At 36.5% G+C, this 14,538-nt stretch overlaps 1 protein-coding gene across 9 annotated transcripts in view; it reads left to right on the top strand.

The window, feature by feature from the left end:
* LOC121431006 overlaps nucleotides 1-14,538 on the top strand; it is a 111,898-nt gene that overhangs the window by 86,535 nt on the left and 10,825 nt on the right. For 8 of the 9 annotated variants that reach the window (XM_041628463.1, XM_041628457.1, XM_041628459.1 and 5 more), the window contains 11 exons: nucleotides 183-545; nucleotides 2,004-2,156; nucleotides 4,784-4,830; nucleotides 7,364-7,538; nucleotides 9,279-9,398; nucleotides 10,481-10,565; nucleotides 10,958-11,069; nucleotides 11,377-11,423; nucleotides 13,030-13,165; nucleotides 13,868-13,980; nucleotides 14,264-14,366. In XM_041628463.1, the coding sequence (XP_041484397.1) occupies nucleotides 183-545; nucleotides 2,004-2,156; nucleotides 4,784-4,830; nucleotides 7,364-7,538; nucleotides 9,279-9,398; nucleotides 10,481-10,565; nucleotides 10,958-11,069; nucleotides 11,377-11,423; nucleotides 13,030-13,165; nucleotides 13,868-13,980; nucleotides 14,264-14,366 (1,454 nt within the window). The remainder of the gene's footprint in view (nucleotides 1-182; nucleotides 546-2,003; nucleotides 2,157-4,783; nucleotides 4,831-7,363; nucleotides 7,539-9,278; nucleotides 9,399-10,480; nucleotides 10,566-10,957; nucleotides 11,070-11,376; nucleotides 11,424-13,029; nucleotides 13,166-13,867; nucleotides 13,981-14,263; nucleotides 14,367-14,538) is intronic. The other variant, XM_041628465.1, reaches the window with a different exon arrangement.

Here is a 14,538-nt window from a genome sequence, read left to right as displayed (position 1 = left end):
GTAAAAAGTCAGATTTTCACCTCTTGGACATGCACCTAGCCAAAAATAAATGTTCTTTGTTGATTGATTCATCTTGGAATTCAAAGCCTAGGGTGCCTAGTTACATGAAATGGCCGAAATAATATCTCAGGATTATTAAAGGCATAAATGTTTTTTCTCTTTTTCCTTTGAAAATTGTTTAGGTCAGGCATTGAGTATTCGACTAGCCAACGGATCGGCACCATTCAGTGGTAACGTAGAAATCAAATACCTTGGAAATTGGTCACTACTGACTTTCGGCTTCATGGACCACGTCTTCTTTTACCCTGCTCATTCCGCATCCATTCCGTTTGCTGAGGTTACCTGCAGTAGTTTGGGATATCCTGAAGTACATGTATATTCCTATAATCATGTAGAGGCCCTGACCAGTACTACCAATAGTATACTCAACAACCCAGTTTGCAGCACAAGAGATATCAACTCTTGCCATTTTCTGTCTGATGCACATTGCTCCGGCACAACAATATCTACATGTAGTTGGCTTCTATTTGTGACATGCAATGAAGGTCAGTATTACATTGGGTTACATTTAATGTTTATATAATATTGACTGGCCTTGAGGGGAACATCAAATATATTGCCAGCAAAAGAATCATATTGGCCCGAGTCTTTAGACGAGGGCAATATGGGTCATTTAAGGGCAATATATTTGATGTTCCCCGAAAGAAGAGCTAGTCAATATTTTTATTATCATCCAAATCAGATATCTAGAGCAAAAATCATGATAATGGGGATATTTCTTTTAAAAATAGAGTTCTATTGTGTCATGTTAATATCGGTCTAGGCTCTGCACTTTATGACGTACTTGCAAGTGCTCGGATCCAGCGTTGTCGTTATTATGACGTATATTGTTAGTGCGCGGATCCTTATGAAGCGTATCTCTTTATACGCATCCACAAATGCCCGGATGTGAGACCAGGGAAAATACAAAGGTATATTTTTCGTCGTCTCTGCATGCAAAGTAAATACGCGCATTGAGACCAAGGAAAATACAAACAATATACCTACCCTTCCCACTATTCAGAAAATGTAGGGCAATACGGTTTTGTAAATGACCAGCTCAGATGTCTGATACGGGTGATAATAATTATTATCAATAATCATTACTCTTGAAAGAGGGTAGCCATCATCATTTTGTACTTTGTAACATATTGCTGTACACTGTACATGTATATCGTTAAAGTCTTATTTCATCATCTTTGTCTGTTTGTACTGGGCTTATAGTGATATACATCTTTGTGGTTTATGTACATGCATATTTTACTTTGTATTTTTACAAAGGGCCCAAATGAATCATCAGTGTTGATGCTGATTTGGCTACCCTTTTTGAATATGTGTAATAAAAAGATATTAAAAATAGTATTTTTTTCAGATGTTTGCAACACAGTATACACATCAAGCCTTCTTTAACCCTTAATAAACTGGGGGAGGGCGGGGGGGGTTGACAAATTTTGCCACTACGCCGCCCGGCAATTTTTTTACTTTACTGACTGTTTACTTTCAAATCTTGCGGATCTTTTGAGACCAAATTTACGACGCCCCGGTATGTGGTTCCGAAATTATGCAATATTTTGTAAGTGCATGTTGGTCCTAAAATTGCTCAAAAACGTGATTACACATATATATATATATATATATATATATATATATATATATATATATATATATTGACCCCCCCCCTCCTCGGATATTAGTATGTCTGTTGGAAAAATCTTTCTGCAGTACATTGTAGCTATGATGGGAAATTCAGCAGACAGGTTTGTTTCCATAGAAAAAGGGTCTGAAATAATGGAATCTCTCAACTCCTATTGCGAGTTACTGGTCTGTCGCCGATGTGCAAGCCGTAAGTTTCACTAGCCTGGGACATGTAATGAAATAGCATAGTTTGTATATGTAATTTATGCCTAGATGAACTACTAGTACAAGTATTGTATAATTTTCTACTGTTTACTCCCAAATGCTAGAATCGTTCAACCCGTGTCTACAGAAAGGCCTGTTGTACCCATGTGATCCCAACATGGGGGGATGCACAATGCTTGTTAACCATACTTATCAATGCACCTGTCCATCGGGAATGATTCTGGACAACAACAACAAGACATGCATTGAACCTCAAGGTATGTTTCACCCATATACAGAGGAAAATTAGCGTTTTGCCTCTGCCGGGATTATTATCTCTGCGATTTTTACCTCTTAACTCTGCCTGACATACATGTATATGGGACATTCAGAGATTTTCAATCTCTGAAAAATATTTGGATTTTTCTGTGTTATTGGATACTGTACTTATGAAAAGAATTTAAAGTTTGATGACAATAGATCTTAGATTAAAAAAAAAATTCAACAAAAATGCACCAACCTATGTATGGGACCTCAAAAAAGAAAGAAGAATATCTTTTTGATCAGCTTTTTTCTCAGTTTTACCTTTTTAAGACCAAATTACTATTTTGGTTATTTAAAGAGAATAATTCTAGCCACTAGGTTTATTGGTATCCAATGCTTTACATGGGCATTTAGTAAAAAAAAAAATACAACCATGGAATATACATGTTTTACTCGAAATCTCTCAAGATTAGAATGAGTATAATGTACAAATATGAGGCTTTGGATATTGTATTAATTTAAAGCCTTCCTACCACAAAACAAGACCACTGAAAGACAATAAAACTTGCATGTTCTTTTAATTTTTTTCATGGAACTTAATATTCACACTGCGCTCTTTTCCTCAACCCCAGGAAATTGATGGGGCTAAGGTGGATGTGGGGGGGGGGGTCTTAGCCCCACCAATTTGCTGAGGTTAAGCTTAGCCCACTTCGTTTTCACACTATATCTAACTCTTCATTGCGTTCACCTGTAAACCCCCTGTGTGTTGCTCTATTTTAGCAGTGATCCCCTCTACGCAGTATAATACACTCTGTTATTTAGAGTGCCATAACTTTTTATCTGATCATTTTGAAAGAAAATGTTTGTAGCAAACCTGTAGAGTGCTTCTTGGGCTTTCTTATCGTATATAAATTTATTGGATAAATTATGGAAAAATGTATAGTAAATAACATTTTCTAAATGCTTTCTCCTAATACTTCCAACAAAATTGAGCCCCCCTTTTACTTTGGTTCTTGTGTTAGTGGTATGATTTTTAGTTATCCACTTGGACTGTTCATTACATAAGCTTTGTATTGATACCAAAATCATGATAATCTGATAAAAAAAGCCCATATATAGTGGAAAATAAAAGAGAGTAAATTTTTGCGTGGTCAAGGTAATGTACTCCATTGAAAGGGTCTCATTCACATTTGTGCCATGAGTCACAGAATCCTAACAATAAACCTGGCCATGGTATTGTTTGTGAGGAGGGTTTTATTGATTTTCTCCTCTCCTTTTTCAATGAACTTCCTGGCTGTGATCAGGATGTATTGATTTTTTAATAAAATAAACGCAATATAAGTACTAATTTTCAAGGAAAACTCGATTATTCTGTAATTTGTAAACTGCGATAATCCGTCGAACGCTAAACTAATGTTGCACGCGTGATCGATCAATCGGTACACATGTACGGGATACACAAACGCCAGGCTATGCATTGTGTAGCTAGGCATGCAATTGTTCGAAAAACAGTGGGAAAGAGGACGTCTATGGGAAATGTGTGGTTGTGCAAAAATGCGAATGAAACACGCCTGCAGATGTGCAATAATGCGAACGTAACGCATGAAGAGTTAATAGCAAAGTGGGCTAGCACAGTATATAGTACGGTTTTATCTGGCCCTGCAAAAAACAGGTTTATCTGGCTTGTTGTGGTGCTAGCTCCACAATTTTGGGTTTAAGAGATGCAGTGTGAAAGGAAAAGTGAAACGTAAAGTTTGGCTAAGCATTACATGTAGCTTAATTTATTGCACGTTAATCGCGCTCTGTCAGTGTGAAAGGAAAAGTGAAACGTAAAGTTTGGCTAAGCATTACATGTAGCTTAATTTATTGCACGTTAATCGCGCTCTGTATGGTAAATTCGTTAATATTCATGAGCCGTGTGATGGTTCCGGGTTAAGGCGTTAACCCCGGCTATTAAAGCAAATAGTATGGGGATGAGAAAGACAGTTTGAATCCCCCCCCAAAAAAAAAAGGGGTTGAGGATATAGTCCGGAGGTAAGGAAAAGCATGTATCAATGATTTATAAAATCTCTTTTTTACCCGTCATTGATCATGGACGTTGTGGTCTGGTAAAAGTTTTGAAACTGAAACAGTTTCTCAGTGGTCTTTGAATGGACTTTAATGAGTTTTTAAATGTACATGTACTTGCAACATCTTCGTAAAGTCTCTCAGTCCTCTGGGAAGATCACTATAACATTGCTAAAAAGTAATTAAATGAGGTTGAAAGACCATGGATAGTCCATATATCGCTTCTCTGTAAATCGGTTATTGAAGTCACTCAAAGGTCAATAGTTTGTTTTAATATTCCAAAAGAACTTTGCTCTAGGACTAGTGTATTACATGTATGTTCAGCAAGAATCACAGTCTTTGTCATTGTTTTGAAGTTCTATTGGGGGTCATGGTCGGTCCTTGGAGCTCTTTCAGTTGTGATCAGTATCGTAGAGATCCCACACAGATTAAAGCCAGATTACATCTCAAAGATCTTTCAATGAAGATGCTTTAAAAGAGAGATATTAAGAGAAAAGGGGGAGTGAAATATTGAGAGAAATGTGTCTTGGGCATATATTGAGGATTTTGTTTTCAATTTATTAATTTCCCTCAGAATTACCTCTTCAAATTGTTATCGGTTCTCTGCCATCAGAACTAAAGGTATGTATGCACCACACAATGACAATTTTCACACTCTTTTGCTGATGTATATCCAAAAAATATTTCTGCTTGTGTTTTTAGCTTGCACTATAAAAAAGATACTTCCTTTTTATGATTTCAAACAGTTCACAAATGTGCTTTATTGAGGTCAGAATTAAAAAAAAATAATTTGGCGTTGAATCTGACCCTTTTATGTCTTACTGTAAAAAATATCAGCCCGCCCTTCGTGATTCTCTTTGAGATCTTTTAATGAATGAGTGTATAGATCGCCGGTGATTTTACGAACCGGATCAAACCCTGGCTGGCCTCCAAAACATGATTTCGAGATAATCACGTTTAAAGTTTGGATGTTCCCAAGACACTGATAACATCGCGCTTTAAAAGAAACGGGATCAATTATTTATACCAATTTAAAGCATGCATTCTGTTCTTGAGTAATATACCAACTTTTATCCGCAATTCGTACTTGTTCTCCATTATTGGAAATACAGCGCATTTATGTCTTTCTGAAGCTTCTAATTTTTACCCAAAATAGGGGGTTTGAGCCAGTTTGTAAAATCATGCTCACCATGCACACTGATTTTTAGCGGTACAAACCACAGTCTTAGCCAGTTTGTAAAATCATTCATGCCCTGCAGATGTTTTTTTTAGAGGCACAAACCCTGCGCCAACCACATACGCGCAGTGTCTAGGTCTGGTCTTTGCCCTGTGCGTGCCATTAAAGAGACTTTATAGTACACAAAGAATGGTTTGAGCCAGTTCATAAAATCAAAGGAGAGGATTGAGCCGGCTAGTAAAACATTTAAATATGCTATTTTTTGTTAAAAATACAAATCTTGATCTGAAATTTGGCAAATCAGTAGTGGAGTGAATCATGGGCTTTTAGAATGTGCAAAAAAATAAATTTTGAACATTTAACCCAAATTAAGTCAGAGCCGGTTTGTAAAATCACTGACGAGACGATCAGTGTTTTCCTTTCAAAGAGAAGTCAAACCAATTGAAGAAAAACCTAGTTATACATGTAATTCTAAGACGATTTGTAGGAAGAAACATGTAATATATCTTGTGTTGAAAAAGTACCATCGAAATTCAAATAATAACTTGTACTAATACATGTAGAAATAAAACATGTGTCTAGTATCTTGAAATGTATAAAGTACCAACTGACTAAAAGAAAAATAACTTATACTAAATAGAAATATAGTTAGTGGTGCTTTAAATATTGCAGTATAATTTTCATTATAAAACTTGTTTTTTTATGCACAGAATAGCAAAAGAAAAACAAGGATTGTAATAAATAGGATGCTCCAGGCTGAAGATATTTATGTTTCAATAAATAGATTTAATTCATCGAGCAAAATGGCAAAAATTTGATCAAAATCGGATTACAAATAACAATAGTTATTGAAGTTTAAAGATTTACATGATTCTGGTGAATAGTTAAAGGCATGTCTTCATGAATATTCATTACATGTAGGTGGGCTGATGATGTCATATATCTCACTTGTACTTTTGTATTTTATTATACAAAATAAGGTTTATTCAAAACTTTCCTACCAAGAAATAAAACAATTTGGTTGACAATTGATTAAGTGAATTTGCTGCAGCTTATTTCATCATAATGGAGGCACATCATTTACACATGTATAAAAAAAATGAAACAATTGTTATTTCATGTAATAACATAAGAAAAAGGAATGTGAGGATATGACATCATCAGCCCACCTAATGAATAATAATGGCGACATGCATATAACTGTTTTCACAAAATATTATATATCTTAATATATTAAGATTCAATACCCTAGTTTATTATCCAGTTTTGATGAAATTTTCAGCATTTTGCTCTAGGAATTGTACTTTATTTATTTGGATGTAAATATTTCTCAGCCCGGAGCATCCCTTTATTCCTTTGAACAAGAAAAAAGGCGACAGTACAACATATCCTTTGTAAACAAAGAGAAGCGCACTGAACTTTAAAGAAATTATGAATATACATGTACATGTACATGTAGTTGGAAAATATTTGAACAAACCTGGGCCCTGTTGTACAAAGAGCTACGACTGATCCAATCAATCATAACTCTATGGAAATCCATCACTATCATAATTTTTTCTGCAAAAAATTTGCATAATGTCCTTTTTTATGCAAAGAGAAGCGCAGTGAAATTTCAAGAAAACAATGAATGCATGAATATACATGTACATCACAGCTAGAAAATATTTTGAACAAACATGCATAATAGATGTTGACGTTGCTGGCTGTCCATAGTTGCGATTGATTGGATCAATTGTAACTCTTTTTACAACAGGGCCCAGAAGTACGTAATACATGTAGATATTGGCATTGCTGGCTTTGCATTCTTGTGGTTGATCATATCAATCGCAACTCTTTGTAAGATGGGACCATCATCACTGAAATTTTCAAATCGGCTTTTGTCTTAAGGTGGACGTAGCTATTAAAAGATACAGATACATGTACAAGGAAGTCCAGAATATGGAATAATCTTTTTTTCATCCTTTTTTTTTAAAGGAGTCATTTGAATCCTTGAGAAAATCGCTCTTTGATGACGACAGTCTGTCTAACGACACATCATCTGATGAAAGTGATTCTTCTGTATCTGTTGCAAGGAAACTGGACTCCTTTCTCGATGATATGCTCGAGGCCAATATCACTGATCTTCTACATATAGTACAAGATGACGTTGGTGAGTACTTTGGTCTGATTCTGTTCTATGTTCTTAACTTCATGAATTGTTATGTATTCTTTACATTTTCTTCATATTCTAAATGATAATAAAAATAATGATGATGATATTTCTCTACCTCCTGATTTTAAAAGGTGCCATTATATATAACCAATCATAAAAAAAGGAATATGTAAGACCATTTTTTTTTCTGATCGCTTGAAGGTTAACAGGTCTTGCAGAATACGTAACTATGAGTTTTTTAATCTCTATTATCTTTTCATGTAGTTATATTGTCATTAGTCAATCGACTGACAAGTTGTACAACGCCTACTTTAATAGCTTGTTGTACCCAAACAAATGGGAGGCTGAATGTCAAACATTTCACACGTACCGTCCATAATGTACCGTTGTAAGGGTCAGACAAAGGTGACGTCACTCTGAAAATTATGATTTAACGCATTGCATGTTCTTAAACGCAGTTGCAAGGGATTACTGGCTAAATGTGCATTGCTGTTGCAGATATGATGCAAATTTGAGGGATTTTCCTTTAGCTTTCAATTTTTGTCCTATTTTCAAAGATTAGAATTGATTTTTGTTCGTATTTTTGCTAATTTCCGAGGCGTCGTACAGCACAAATAGTGAAGATTCGTTTTCGTGCAATGGTCCCACATTTTGCATTTGGTGAAAGAAAGGGACACTCTATTCAACTCTGCTAATGCCTCGAATACAGAATCTTTCACCTTATACGAAATCCCACACCATCACACTCGTGCCTATTTGCTATTGGTATATCATATCATGGACCTATTACGAATGGACATTCAACGAGAGCATTTTGTGACCACCACATGTTTCCAGCTGTCAAAATCGCTGTCTAACCCTTAACTTTCTCTTTACGCGGTTTTTACGACGACCGCCCGGGGCGATTGTTTACACAAGCTCCTTTCAGCCAATGATCGTCACCGATCGATCACTGGCCCTCTTTCGACCGAAGACGGTCATGTTTTAGCCCCGAATGCCAAAATGGAAAGTCCCTACATTACCTAGAATGCAATGCGCAATTCATATCCTGTTTTTCAGTGCATAATTTTAGGCTGTCTATAATGTGCGATTGTCGTCTGACCATCAAAAAAAAATCCCGTTAAATTTCATCAATCCTGTGGAATTTTACGCCAAAATGAAAATCAACTTCTGACCGAAGGTAAGCACTACTATCGACATCAATATTGTCCGAAATAGATGCATTTTTAACGGTTTTCCGCACATTTCTCCGTCAAATTTTAACTGCATCTGTGTCGTAAATATACTGATCAGCAAGGTGATGTCAATGCATTTCATGTGCGGTTATTTGCGATGTACGAAAAAAATATGTTTATGCATGCCTGTTTTCTTGTTTCTGCAATCATTTTCATAGCGCTAACGTTCGCTGCTGTGCATTGCTTTTGATAAAGTGAACGAACAACATCGTAATGGGTAGGAGCAGCGCACAATTGATTTCCGCTGTCCATCAGTGATAGCGTGTTTTACGACCGGCTTGATGGGCGTCAGCTGCCAGCGCTCTGTTTATAAAAGGATTAGCGGTGACGGTCTTTGGCCCAAAGGAGGGGATTCGTTGAATGTCCATGTGTGATAGGTCCATGATCATATAGGCCCTACCATTTTCTAAGCTCACAATCTGCCTTTTCATAAACTAAAAATTCCTTTTTGGATGCATCTTTTGATCTGACCTGGTAGTCACCTTGTTTACTTTTGATACAGAATTGATAGCTCTTCCCCTGGATACCAAACTTGATGTACAGTCTATCAACTTTGGATTGGATAATGAAAGCAGTTCGTCTCTACCAAAAATTAGCATACCAATAGCGTCCTTGCTTGAAGGTAAACTAACAAATTATTTACCATATATCTTCTTTCGCATCCAAATGCTTTATCCATTTTCGATAAAACGGGTGTATCTGCTCAGTAGGCAGAGCATCTGCATCTCAACCGGGAGGTCGGGAGTTCAAGCCCTGGCCGTGTCAGAAGAAAGGATGTTGAAAGATGAGAGTTACTGCTACCTCGTTTGGCATTCCACGATTTAAGGGATCTAATTTGGTGTTGCAAGAAACTTGCGATCAATTGCAAGTCAATTTATGGTCCCTGAATCAATCATATGTCTTGCAGTTAATCGCAAATTAGTGATTGATTGCTAGTCTGCTCCTTGAAATGAGAAGTTTAATCTGATTTGCTACAGCTAACGTTGATCTATCTATCTATCAACACCCCCTTAGAGCAGTGTCGATCTGGTGCTGCTCAGTACATGTACATGTAGATGTAGATCCTGGACCCACAACTAATGGTGCAAAATGAATTATCGGAGGATTTCTATTTCTGATATTGATTTCTAACCCCCCAAAATTGGATTATTAATATCATTAGTATTATTACCGGTCTTGTCTAAATTAAAAAAGTTGATGAAATTTGCATGGGTTTTGATGAAGTAATGAGGAAAGTCTACTCAATGTTGTGATCATGTGTGCTTTCATGCTAATGCACGCCTCTTGATTGCATTTTTTGACCTTCATTTTGCTAACCTCACAGTCAGCTAGAAAAAAATTACAATAAATACCATTTGCTTTATACTTTGCCCACATGGAATAGGTAGTTACATGTAGGTACCGAATGTACGATGCGCAAACTTTGGTGAAAATGACTTGGAGCGATTTTGTTCTTAGTGTGGAAAGTTTTAGCATCCCATTGAGGAGCACATGATACATAATGTGCAAACTCATTGAAAAGACTGCCTGTTTATGATGATCTCACCAATGTATTATTTACTACACGCAACTGGGAATGTTGAGTGATGTTTTCTATGAAATACCCAAGCACAAATCATGTCGCAAAATCTATTCAGATTTACTGGTATTTTATTCAACATAAATGATCATGCATTGTTTTGTTCTACGTGTTTGTCTCTGTAGGTCACAACGGGTCGCTAATAGCTGGTGCATTTGCCCTTATCAAGCTCAAAAGAAATGGCACTGAACGTATTCATCACAACGTCAGGTATGGCATGTTGACAATTCAGGACTGGCCAAATTCACTTTCAGCCAATGAAATGGCACAATTTTAGTTGTTTACAGAACTGTGTAACTTGATGTTTAGCTTAGAAAATTCACTGGGATTCTCTTTGTTTACAAAGGACATTGGGCAAATTTCCTGTAGAAAAAATTATGACACTGATGGATTTCCATAGAGCTATGATTGATTGGATCAATCGTAACTCTTTGTAAGGGAGGACCCTGGTGGGTGTTTCATGACTCTATGCACAACTGTTGGCCTTCTGTTAAAGGAACAAAAGCATCATTTAACTCAAGAAAGGATCACCAGTCCTTTAAGTAGCTCGTAACTCACAATCAGTTTTAACAAACATCTACCTGATCTTTTGCATTTTCCAGTGATTCTTCAAGGAGTGGATACCTGAACTCAGATGTGGTTTCTATCAAACTTTCCGGTGTCAACACAACATCTCTGAAACAAAACATCTCAATATCTTTCCCGACTGCCGAGGTTGGTAGATTTTTATTTATTCAAATATTTTTATTTTGCCTAAATCTTAGAAACAAGGTCTTGTAACCCCAGCTTTGCTATCTGTTTTCATTGGTTTTTAGTATTGTTGAAGCTATAGACAGGTTTTCCTGACACTTCTGTACTTCCCACATAATTAACATTGAATATCTGTTGCTGTGGTTGAGCACAAGGTATTACAGAAGAAGAAAAGAGGGGTTAGAGCAGCTATTAAGTTACATGTATACACTGTATCAGCATTTCTATTGAATGACATAAGCCTAATGGTATCTTGTTTTGTTTTTTCAAGACTTCCGGAAGCGGTTATTCACCACACTGTAGCTTCCTTGAGGGAAAGTGAGTAGCATACAGAGTGTTTGTTTTTTTATTGAGATTCACAGAAATTAAGGTCAAAAGAGCTATTGCGCCTTGCATATTGTGGTAACTACATGTACATGTACTTATTATCTGCTGTAATAAAATGTATAGGCCTACATGTACATCTGGACCCCCCCCCTCATACTGTATGAGCTAATGTTTATTATGCAAATAGCGAATAGGCATGAGTGCGATGGTGCGAGATTTCGCATGAGGTGAAAGAAGGATGCTCTCTTCAAGGAGGTGTTAGCTGAGTTGAATAGAGCGTCTCTACCTTTCACTGAATGCGAAATCTGGCACCATTGCACGAATAAGAATGTTTGCTATTTGTGTTGTACAACTCTTCAGAATCTAGCGAAAATATGAAAAAACAAAGAGTTTTTCTCTGCAGTAATCTATGAAAAGGGAGCAAAAAATTTGAAAGCGAAAAGCAAAATCCCACAAGCGCACATGACCTTGGGCAGCATTGCAAATTTAGCCAGTTAGCTTAGTGTATTCATTTTTACTGAGCGCAATGAATTTAAGCAGGCGTTGTACAATACCCCCTTAACCATTCAGATTTCATTGACGCTTTCAATCTCACATTACCCACAGATCTGTAATTTTCTTGCCTTTCAAAACGTCATTTGCTATGAGATAAAAGGGCAGAATTCTTTATTACCAAAAGTGAGAGACCTTAGCAATCCAAAATTCTGTGGATCTCGAAGATACACTGAATTTCACAGAGAAACATATACATGTAGGAGAATGAAACCTTTGGAACAAGTTGGCTTGTGTAAAACAGAAAAACCAAAGATACAGATCAATGAAAGTTTTAGAAAAATTGGACAAATAGTGAGAAAGTTATGAGCATTTGAATATTGCGATCACTTATGCTATGGAGATCCTCACATTGGCAATGCTACAAAGATGTGTGATGTCACTTGTGAACAACTCTCCCCATTACTTTAGTATATATTTCACTTAAACTGCCTCTTATACAATGTATCACATCTATCAGTAGATCATTAATTCTTTCTATAGGAGGGCTTGTAATACAGATTTTCAAAGAAAACATTATGGACACAGAATTTGTATCATCATAAAAAAGAGAAAAAGAGACATTTTGGTGGTATTTTATAGTCCATCAAAGGGAAAGTTGTTCACATGTGACATCACACATCCCTGTCACATTGCCAGTGGGAGGATCTCCATAGCATTACATGTAGTTATTGTAATACTCAAATCATAACTTTCTCATTATTTGTCTGATTTTTCTCAAACTTTCTTTGTTCCTTTTCTTTAATTTTTCTGTTTTGACGCACATGTACTTGTTCCAAAGGTTTCATTCCCCTTTAAATAGTGACTGATATAAAGATGATCTAGCACACATGCACTTCTTATTTCATTTAAATGCAGGTTATTTGTCACTGCATTAATTCTGATCAGTTTCAGGTGAATAGTGATTTTGCCAAAACACTTTGATTTGTGTAGTAGAACATAAGCAGCTGCACAATATACATGTAGATGTTCTTTATTTCTATTATTATTACCATTATAAGAGAAACTATTCATATTTATGTTTACTTACATGTATTCCTTGAAGTGAGGCATCTGGATCCACCTGGTCTTTGAGAGGTTGCAGCCGGAAGAATGTTGCTCAGGAGGCGTATGATGATGTCATCACGTGCACCTGTAATCACCTGACTAGTTTTGCCATTCTTATGCTAACGAATATTGATGTAAGTTTTAAATGTAGCATCTGCAGCATATAATTAGAGATAGGGGTGGGACAGGGCCGTTATAATTGAGTCATTAGTGATTTTTTGCAACATCAACACGGACATAGAACTTGCGGTGCATGAGGGAAAATCGAGACACTACCGTAGAACTGACGGCTTGGCAGATATTGACCGAATTTGATATGAATTGGATCAACCGGGCCCAATCTATGTGATATATTGCTACATGAATATCTTTAGAATTACATGTAGCAACCATGAAGTCAGTGTGTTATTTGGCTGGATCTGAAAATTCAGATATCACTGTCTGTATTACTAGGGTATGTCAGATACATTTTATGGGTAGATATCATGTTTACTCCCTAAAGGAGGCAGTTTTCCTGTCATGATAGTGATGACGATGTAGTCTGGTAAGCAGTATAATAGTGATAGGATGGGGGGTCGGATGTCCGGTCACTTAATATTTTTGAAGCCTTCTTTTTTTTTCTTTGGATTACACCCAAAATATAAATTCAGTAGTTGTAATTATCTTCTATTTTGTTCTCTTTGATATTTCCTAACATTTTGTACTAGAAATTGATGAAAATTCGTTCGTAGTTTATTCCAAATGACTTTCTAAAATTGATCGTCCGGACACACAACAACTGGGTATACATGTATACAAAATTTTCTTAAAACATTGCATTTTCCCTTATCTTTCAGGCGACAGTAGCTTCTGGCAAACATTCATTCATCCTGTCTTTAGCAACCTACGTAGGTCTGGCATTCTCCATTATTTCCCTTGTACTCTCTCTGATGGCCTTCTTTATCTCCAAGTAAGTTTATCATATCAAGGATATTAATTCGTCTTATGAATGTAATGATGGTAGGAAACAATTCTGATACTGCAATTTTGCAGCGCACATGCCCATTTTGTATTGCAGGCTTGCATGTGTCATGATGATGAAGATGGTGGTGAAATATATTTAGCCCATTTTTTCAGTTGTATTTATTTTGTAATCCGGGTTTTACAGTTTGTTTAGTCCCCGACTATGATGGTGGACGAACTCACCTTGCACTCACAGAAATCACCCTCATCATCTTTTTTAATCTTCTTAGGGTCCAGACAACCCGTTTGTTCCTGATGAAAAACCAATGCATTGCCATGATTCTGGCCCAAGGGCTGTTTGCTACTGGTGTAGTTCAGGCAAAAAGGATTACAGTAAGTCTTGTTTTATACACTATTTCACCGTAAAGCCTGGGAAAATTGTATCCTTGTGGGAGAATTTTTACAGCATCTAATTTTTTTTTTTCGCGGGGGGTGGGGGCTACTAAGTTTGAATTACAAGATATGAAATTACTTCACTCCCACCGATAATCATATTTTTCTGCAC

This window comes from Lytechinus variegatus, chromosome 17 (assembly GCF_018143015.1).
Source record: "Lytechinus variegatus isolate NC3 chromosome 17, Lvar_3.0, whole genome shotgun sequence".
NCBI lineage: Eukaryota > Metazoa > Echinodermata > Echinoidea > Temnopleuroida > Toxopneustidae > Lytechinus > Lytechinus variegatus.
This window is presented reverse-complemented; position numbering and strand designations above follow the sequence as displayed.